Genomic DNA, 9,998 nt, shown 5'->3' with positions numbered 1-9,998 from the left:
AGGTAAAATATTTATATGCGATTAAAATGCGATTAATTTCGATTAATTAATTACAAAGCCTCTAATTAATTAGATTAATTTTTTTAATCGAGTCCCGGCCCTAATTATTATATAATACATTTCATATATTATAATGGGTGTGTTTGTTTATTGATTGTGGTTTGATTTTCTTCTGAGGGTGAGCTCCGCCCCTGTACACCTTTCGCTCATTTGTTAATGACATTTGGAGTTGGATATATGAGGGGAGAAAAAGGACGAGCGAGGAACTGAACACGTGCTGTCATGTGATTCTGTCCGCCAGACCGAACCCCGTTACTGGATGAAACACCTTTGTTGACAGCCTGTGTTCCCATGGGCTTTGTGTGCACCCTGACATTGTGGTAGCTGACCAGCTGTGACATTTGTCTTATGTTTTCCTTTCACTTATATTTGTTATTATTTTGTCTGTTTGTTTATGTCTGAGTGGATATTGTTTCTTTCCATTCACTACCTGACATGTGAGCGCCGTATGGTCAGTAATAAATGATTTTCAATGGCACTTTCTGTTTCGCATGTCCTTTTATGTTGCTCACCCCCTTTGAAGAGCATTCTTCTCAGTGGGGTTCGTAACATTCCTTCGCACTTTCTGTCATTCCAATCAGAACCTGTGGAGCCAATATCTGATTTGGGGAGAGTATTCCCAAAACTCCCTCCGGCAGGCATCCACCAATCTAACACCATTCTAATGTGTGCTGGTATATCAGCCTCCGCTATTCCCCTGGTCCGGTGAGCCATCAGCAGTACCCACAGTCAATGCATGGTTCCAAGACAGTGAGAGAGTCTGGAATCAAGCACACCATAATCTTCAGCAAGTGGTAAATCGCAAGAAACATTTTCAGATACTCACCGCTGCCAGAATCCAGACTACCAACCTGGCCAACTGGTATGGCTCTCCACCCGAAACATCCATTTACGGCAACCCTGTCACAAGTTGAGCCCAAAGTACATCTGTCCATTCCCCATCGAGAGACAAGTCAATCCAGTCACCTACCAACTTCGAGTTCCTGTCCAGTATCAGATACATCCCACCTTTCACATCTCTCTTCTAAAAATCCATCACTTACCTGTACCTGTTCCTTCTGCAGACCCGGCTCCTGACGACAACCCCTCGATACCACACATTGAAGCTGACCCAACTACACGGTGAAGGAGATACTGGACTCCAGACGTCGGGGTGGTCGACTTGAGTAACTGGTGGATTGGGAGGGTTATGGATCAGAAGGGAGGTGTAGGGTACCTCACCTTGATATCTCATGATCAGCTTTCGTGAACATGATCAGCATCCTGGGATGCTGTTTCATGATCAGAATCCTGGGAAACCTGCACCATGACCTCGAGGTATACCCCCACAATGTCAGGGTCCAAGGTCAGAGATTAGTCAAGAGATCAGTCAAGCTTGGTTCCCTCTACCACACAACGATCACTCTCTCCCCAGAATACTAATCATTCACACCTGCAGTGAAGAGCATTCTTCTCAGTGGGGTTTGTAACATTCCTTCACACTTTCTGCCACTCCAATCAGAACCTGTGGAGCCAATATCTGATTTGGGTAGAGTATTCCCAAAACTCCCTCCGGCAGGCATCCACAAATCTAACACCATTCTAATGTGTGCTGGTATACCAGCCTCCGCTATTCCCCTGGTCCGGTGAGCCGTCAGCAGTACCCGCAGTGAATGCATGGTTCCAAGAAAGTGAGAGAGTCTGGAATCAAGCACACCATAATCTTTATCAAGCAGTAAATCGCAACAATCATTTTCAGATACTCACTGCCGCCAGAATCCCAACTACTAACCTGGGCAACTGGTATGGCTCTCCACCCGAAACATCCATTTACAGCAACTCTGTCACAAGTTGAGCCCAAAGTACATCGGTCCATTCCCATCGAGAGACAAGTCAATCCAGTCACCTACCGACTTCGAGTTCCTGTCCAGTATCGGATACATCCCACCTTTCACATCTCTCTTCTAAAACTCCATCACTTACCTGTACCTGTTCCTTCTGCAGACCCGGCTCCTGACGACAACCCCCCGATACCACACATTGAAGCTGAGCCCATCTACACGGTGAAGGAGATACTGGACTCCCGACGTCGGGGTGGTCGACTTGAGTAACTGGTGGATTGGGAGGGTTATGGACCAGAAGGGAGGTGATGGGTACCTCACAATGATATCTCATGATCAGCTTCCATGAACATGATCAGCATCCTGGAATGCTGTTTCATGATCAGCATCCTGGGAAACCTGCACCACGACCTTGAGGTAGACCCCCAAAATGTTAGGTTACAAGGTCAGAGATTAGTCAAGAGATCAGTCAAGCTAAGTTCCCTCTACCACACAACGATCACTTTCTCCCCAGAATACTAATCATTCACACCTGCTTCCCATCAACAGCCTCATCACCAGTCACATAAAACACTCACCACAGCCCCAGTTCAGTGTCAAACCTCCGACAGGAAAAGAACATTATCCTGATGTCTGCTGATCTTCTGATACTCCCTGAGATCTCAAGACGTAATGTATACTTATCTGAGTTACACTAACCTCTGTGTCATTGTCCGACTGTCTCCAGGATTTATGCCTGTTTCTCCGCCGGCTGTGATCCCTTTGCTCTCCAGAGCTCCCTGTGTTCCCCTCGAGCTGGTTTGATATTGGTGTCATCTGAAAGAGAAAAGACAAGTATGATTGAACTGTGACTGCTTAGGATCCACATATCTGAAGCGAGCATACGCACCTGTGATCAGCCCAACACAGAGTGATCATCACAGAATCTGCACCTGAATTCAGGGCATACTCACCTTGCACTCTTATATGCTTAATAAACACTGTGTTTGCATTCACTTACCTCTGCCTCCTTGTATATCCTGACAGTTATATGCTTACGCATTTAATGTCTAAACAGCTTGATCTATGTTACCTAGCTATTAAATAGTGTTTTCACTATTGTCTGGATACTAATATCTGCTGCAGAGTTCATAGTTACGGCCTGTTCAAAAGAACACTGGACCAGTCATTTGCTTGGTCGTTAAATAAGTGACTCTTTCAAAATTCCCTATAAATGAATTAATAATTCCCTTTGAGCCAAATTGACATGTTTCCCTTACACATGTCTTACATTGGATAATATTAAGAGCTTTGAAGTGCTGAAAAAAGTGCTACACTTGAATGCCCTTGAAAAGTGTTTACATTTCACTCTCAAAAGGTTTTACGAACCATGACTTTCTTCCACAATACTATGGGGTGTTGCTACATTAAATCCATGGTGATGTTTATGATTTGTGGACTTAACTTTGTTCATGCAACTATGATTTCTTCTGGTTTCCACGTCAGCTCTGTTTGATCTGATATCTGTGGTTTATAACAGAATACTGCACAGAACGCTTCCCACTATATCACACAGTAACAATGTTATTACTTCTGTTTTGAATTCAAACAATCTTGGATCTCCCAGTGCTGTGCAGTTATTACTCCCAGTTATGTGCAGTTATTATTAGGGGATTCAAACCTCCCTGAGGTTTGAATCCCCACAACACAATGACTATTCTAAGATTGATTGCAGCTCCCTGAATGGTTGGAGGAGGTAGCATGCCTTGATATTCAAAGAGAGCAGCTTTTTACTCTGCAGAGATATCACCTTTATCATCATCAGGACATTGCAGGACACAGTGGGCAACAAGCATGCTTCAAAGTGTTTGATACATGGCCACATTCTCTTTCCTTTGGACACCATTTCTCAGGTCTTCTTGGAATGTCTGTTTCCATGACTTTGATCTTCCCTGCATACTCCTGGTGGCGTCTTTGGAAGCTGGTGTTTGTGCAAGCATAGGACAGTGAGGCTTAACTTTCGTCACAGTTTCTGAGATTTGTTGAGTCCCCCTTCATCTTTTGCTGTGAGTTTCTCTCCCACTCTCAAGGATTGGTCTTTTCTTTACTCATTCTTAGTCCAACTTAGCCGGCCTCTGCATCTAGGCTGATGGTCAGACGCTTTATTGTCTCAGCGGACAGAGATTGGATATTTAAATGTATAATCTGGAATTCTGTTCTCTTGTAATGTGATTGGTAAGGGTATAACTAGAAAACTGACGTTACAACAGACATAATGTCTTAATTAATTCTAAAAACTATAATACTGATCTGCCAACATTATCACTATATGATAAATTAAAATAAGCTGATAACATCACAGTTTTCTCCAGAATGACTGTACAGCCGAATAAAATTTTGTTGCAATATTGTCCTGTTTGACACTGGGAAGCTGCTTTGAAACAATTGTCATTGTAAAACCACTATATAAATAAAGTTGACGTAACTTGACATAACATTGAATAGACCCCATAAGAGAGATGAATAATGCTTGAATAATTATCCCTCCAACAAAAAATTAAGTAACACTGTTAGCTTAATTAAAGATAGGTGATTGCTGTCTGCTTAATTGTAGATATTGAGAGAATAATAATAATAATGCTAGCATAAAAATAAAAAATAATTATGAATGTAGGTTTCACCATCTGCAGCCCTGTAGAAAAAATCTGACTATTCACATGTAACCAGTATAATGTCCATGTCATTGCATCGCTTGTCAGTGGCATTGTATCATTGTTACCTTTGGTTGCTGGTTTACTTGTATATAAACCATGGAACCACTCCTCATCCATGAACATGAATCCGTTCTGCTTCATATACTGCTTTAAGCAACAATATGTTCCCCATAACAACCAGATGAGCCTTAAGCAACACAGAAGCACTAGATAACATTAAATAAATGCTTGTTGCTGATAGCTGGATAAGCTTAGGACAGCATATGCAACAACCAAAAGCCTATACAATAATTCCTATAAATATGCAATAATAAACATATTGTAAGCAGCATGCTACCGATAACTACTACATGGCCTTAAGCAACAAGTGTGTTGCTGATACCAGTATAGACTTGAGGCATGGCATGTTGGCAATGTGAATCAGATAAGCCTAGAGCAACAACAGTTTTCAGTAATAACAAGCATTGACCAACAAGCATGTTCACAATACCAGATGACTCTTAAGCAATGAGCATGTTACTGGTACCCAAATAAGCTATAGTATGTTGTCAAAAGTGTATTAAAGTAGTAATAAGTAATTAAATAATTACTTTATAATTAGTAATTTGGACAGTAATTTAATTACTCTATTGAATATGTAATTCGTAACTTCATGATTTACCTTGGAGTAACCTACCAATAACCAAATAAGCCTAGAGTAAAAGCATGTTTCAATATCAATCAGTTTGTTTAATCAACAGCATGTTATAAATAAACAAGCATGTTGCTGTTACCCAGATAGCTTAGCATAGCATGTTGCCAATTACAACTAGAACCCAAACCAAATGCATATTCACAATAACATGCATGTTCCCAATAATACACAAAAAATCCTTAAGCAACAACATATTTCCAAATAGCTTAGCCTTAAACAACAATCATTTTTCCAATAATAACCAATACAATCTTTGCAAACAAGATTCATTTTTTTCCCAATGTGGCTAGATAGCTTAAACAACAAGCAATTTTCAATTTCCAAACAACAGGTAACAGCAAGCCAATACGATCAGATAAGCATTATCAGCCTTGTTTAAACTAGTGCATTTTTGTTTAAAAACGCATAACTTTTGATATGGTTACACATGTTGTTTACATTACTCCGGCATTTTCAAACCTCAAAATGGAGACTTTCGAAAACGATGCAGACCCTTTTTAGTTTGAAAACCAGGGTTCAATTTAAGTGTAAATGGACCAAAATGTTGACCTTTGAAAGCGATGACGTGGCTGCCCACATGAACCTACTTACACGATAAAAACAGACCAGGGCGGCAATTCCCAAAAGCATTGCACGCCTATAAGTTGATCGTTCAAATCAGGTGTCTGTTATAAGCAGTTTTAACTTTTCCTTTTTGTTAAAACTCGAGCAAAGTACAACACTCGGCTATCAGATGTGGACTAATGCATGTCGTATGACAGACTGAAGCGCATGTCTGTGCAAACTAAAGGGGTGGTCACACTGAACTTTTGTTCCATTGACTTCCATTAACAACACATGCAAATGCATCAGAACGGAAACACACGCTCACTTGAAAAGTTCTGCATTTCGCTGCATTCCAAATTCGCTGCATTTGTTATATGCTGAATTCATGTTAATAAAAAAGATGCTAAGAGAGCAATGTCATATCACGAACGTTGCAGTGTCCGAATAAATTTTGCATGCTTGAAGTAGTGTGACAGCTTATAGCTGGTTTAACGCGTGTCTGTGTGAACTGAAGCTGGTTTAACACATGTCTGTGTAACAGACTACAGCAAGTGAGTGAACAGATGGACTTACTCCTTGATTAATTGGTCATGGGAGGAGTTATGGATCAGCTAAGTATTAGCTGATAAGATGGCTGTCACGACATTGTCTGCCTGATCTATGCTTTGAGCTCCATGCATTCAGTCACTTTAACTCCATATAATAAGGTCATTCTTAAAAATTACATGCCTTATATTGTATACATGCCTTCTCATCACAATTCTTTGACTGTGTTTTTAGTAAATCCTGACAGTAATTTTAATGCCAAAGGAGGGTTTGTACTAGCACAAACTATTAGTAAATTTGGCACCAAGTGCATTTTTTTATCTAATGAATTATTTAAAATCTATAAATGACAGCACCCGTTTTATTATTTCATTTCATATTAGGGTGTAGTAGGTGAATTTCATTTTATTAACATTACCTCTGATGGGCCTTAAACTAAATTTGTAACTAAGCTTTGTAATTAAACTGGGCTTTACACAATGACAGCTCAGCGACAGCGAAGCAGGATGCCGCCATGGAACATCACTTGTTCGAATCAGCTATCGCATCTGTTTTAAGTGATTCAAACTTTTCCTTTTCACTAAAACCCGATCAAAGAACAACACTCGGCTAACAGATGTGGATTACACCAGCTACTTTTATGAGGAGGATGGGGAGTGTGATCATGTGCTAACACCACACAGCAGCCCTGTATCTGGCCTTTCTGTGCTAATTACCTCACACTAGATCTGGTAGACATGTAAAAATATGGAGTGGCGATGGACACCAGCTATTATCATATTTCTTTTAAAACAATTGCAAAAGTTGCCAGAAGCCATTACACCATCTTCCTCGAAATCCCAAACAGAGAATTGCTGTCTCAGATGTTTCTCCATTGCTCTGCTAACGCCATCGTCCGTTGGTGATGACCCATTGGAAATTATTTGTCTATGAATCTTTGCCAAACCATAACTCAGTTACTACTAAGAATGGTCTGGTTTTAACCAGGCTAGAGCGCTACTGGATTACTCGATCAATTGCCAAACATGTTAATTGTCATAAAATCAGTTCAGTTCAAAACAGACACTGCAATAAAATGTGAATGAACCGAGCGAGTGTCACAAACGCTGCAGGAGTCAGATTACATTCATCGTGATGAATGAGCTGAATGAGCTCTCCTGATGAGCGCTGAGGTAACCGTGTCCGTAGCATACATTCACAGCGCGTGTTCTGTCTGGCACGTTTTTTTAGTTTATACTTTTGGAAGCTTAAATTTCATAGGAATTCATTTGAAATGTTTAAACACTCACTTTGCAACGCACAGCCCTGTTTACATGAATGCCTGCGGCTGCCTGAGCCTGAGTGCTGTGAGTGCTATCCCACTCCCCCTGCGTGGATTGAAAACATGCAGAAATGGATCCCTCTAAGTCTTGAGCCTCTGGTCAACAAATGTTCCGATGATGCAAATACGGGATTTCAGAATGTTTTTAAAAAATCGGCACCAAGATACTTCCGGGTGGCTGAACGCGAGCGGCTTATACTGACCAACTGAAGAGATCCAGCCGGCTACTGTAAATAGTTACACAGTTAAAAACATTGTTGATTTAAGTTGAAACTATGATTAAAAAAAAACATGTTGTGTTTGGGGTTGCCCCGTTATGATGCAAAAGGAGTAGGATTGTATTAATTTCCTTCCAAACAAAAAAAGTTATATCCAGCGAAACCTGTGGGTGAGGAGGTAAAAGTGAGTGGACGTCATCAAAATTAGTGCTACAGAGAAGTATTCTCAAAACGGTCCATCTACAAAATCATAGCAGAGCATAATTTTCTTCAGCTGGAGAAATTCGAGAATATAATATTTGTAAACTTAAGGTCTCTTTTGAAGATCAAACTCATTGCCAGTCACTGCCTGAAGTAAAAGTATTATACAAAGAAGAGACAGAACTTCTAGTGTCATGTAGGCTTCTGTAAATGGAAGGAATAGGAAAAGCAAAACGTTGTAGGCTACTGCTGATGGATGATTGATGTGTGTACCACATTGGTTTCATAATCACCGCAAGTTTAGTTTGAGTGAATGCCTAACGTTAGCTGAGTAGAACTAGTCTACAACTCGCTATCCTTTTCACCATCAGAAGCTAATTTCTGTGCCATCCGATCCGAGAAACATAAAACGATCATAACCCTTTGTTACATAACAGGGAAATAGACCAACTACCAGAGCCTAACATATTGTAAAGCCCTATTCGGACTGGATTAGTTTAACATGGGGACATGGGGGTAAAGTCATTTTACCTCAGGACGTCTGTAATATTAATGGCCAATTCGCACGGGATAAGACATGTCAGTAAAACTAGCAGAAGTGGGAGGAGTAACTCGCTTTACGCACCTCCTTGACGTCATGTGCGTATGACGTTACCGTTATAACATGAGCAAACACACAACCTGAGCGCCATTCTGAACTCCGTCTCCAATATATATGTGTGTTTTAATAAACAGTTAGGTCCAGTCTAACGATTCTGATTGGATTATGTTGGTAATAGACACTTTCCTAGAGCTAATATGTGTTGTGCCTCTAATAAGTGCTTTTGATCTTCTTTTTGCTTTAAATGATATGCGGAAAATACTGGACATTTTCCACAGATTTGTCCCACCACCTACAACGCAACCGAATGCTTCAAGCGCCTCCAAGGTTGTAAAATGCGCTTTTTTAAAAACTTTTAAACAGGAAATGATGGGATTTTACCATACATTTTTACAGCAGGTCTATTCGAACGGGATTAGTATTACCCAAGGTCATTTTTCCAGACCTTTTTACAGAAGGTAAAAGTCTCGGTTATCTTTACTGACATTGTCTGTAATGATTACCGAGATGGCACATTCGGACGGGACTAAAATCACTGAGAACCTCTGGTAATAATTACTTTACCCCCACGTCCCCATGTTAATCTAATCCAGTCCGAATAGGGCTTAAGTCAAACAGCAACAGTCACTAAAATAACTCAATGGAAGACTGAGGCTCAATTAAAAATGATGGAAGTAGACTAGCGCTATATCTACTAGACCAAGGTTAGGAAATTAATTTATTGCTATCTCTTGAATTAGTTAATCAATCCCTCAATAATCATGTAAACTTTGTCTGAATTCCAAGCAATTTACTAGGGTTGCCATAGGAACACTTCGGCTTTTGCCACCCGGAAGAACGTCTATTACTGTTGTGACGTCATGGTGAATTGTCAAATTGACGATATTTGCGTCATCTGAGGATTTTTTTCATAAATAAAATACATACATCTCTTGTCTAAGGGGGGATATGTGGGGAGGAAGCATGATCATTTGAACATTCTCCCCATTTCTACTGATACAAAGCCATTTGCTTAATCGCTGAAGTAACCCTTTAATAATACAGGACTTATTTTAAGCTCAAGTATGTATGTATTAAAGGGTTACTTCAACGATTAGCATATATCTTTGGATCAGTAGAAACCCTTGAGTATATTCAAATGATTGTGCTTCTCCCGCTCATATCCCGCTGAGACAAAAGATTTATGCATTTTATTTCTGGAAAAATTCCTCCGATCTGAGGAATTTTTGCCCGGAGGCTAAAAACTACAGCCAGCAGAGGGAGCCATTTCCACATGTTTTCAACTCACACGTGGCGGA

At 40.3% G+C, this 9,998-nt stretch overlaps 1 protein-coding gene across 4 annotated transcripts in view; it reads right to left on the bottom strand.

The window, feature by feature from the left end:
* enpp2 (ectonucleotide pyrophosphatase/phosphodiesterase 2) overlaps nt 1–9,998 on the bottom strand; it is an 84,616-nt gene that overhangs the window by 20,036 nt on the left and 54,582 nt on the right. The window contains exon 23 of one of the 4 annotated variants that reach the window (XM_067449236.1): nt 2,580–2,696. The exons of the other annotated variants lie outside the window; for them this stretch is intronic. Coding sequence (XP_067305337.1) covers nt 2,611–2,696 — 86 coding nt within the window. The 3' untranslated portion in view covers nt 2,580–2,610. The remainder of the gene's footprint in view (nt 1–2,579; nt 2,697–9,998) is intronic. 4 annotated transcript variants of the gene reach the window in all.

The sequence above is a fragment of the Pseudorasbora parva genome, chromosome 7, assembly GCF_024679245.1.
Source record: "Pseudorasbora parva isolate DD20220531a chromosome 7, ASM2467924v1, whole genome shotgun sequence".
Taxonomy (NCBI): domain Eukaryota; kingdom Metazoa; phylum Chordata; class Actinopteri; order Cypriniformes; family Gobionidae; genus Pseudorasbora; species Pseudorasbora parva.
This window is presented reverse-complemented; position numbering and strand designations above follow the sequence as displayed.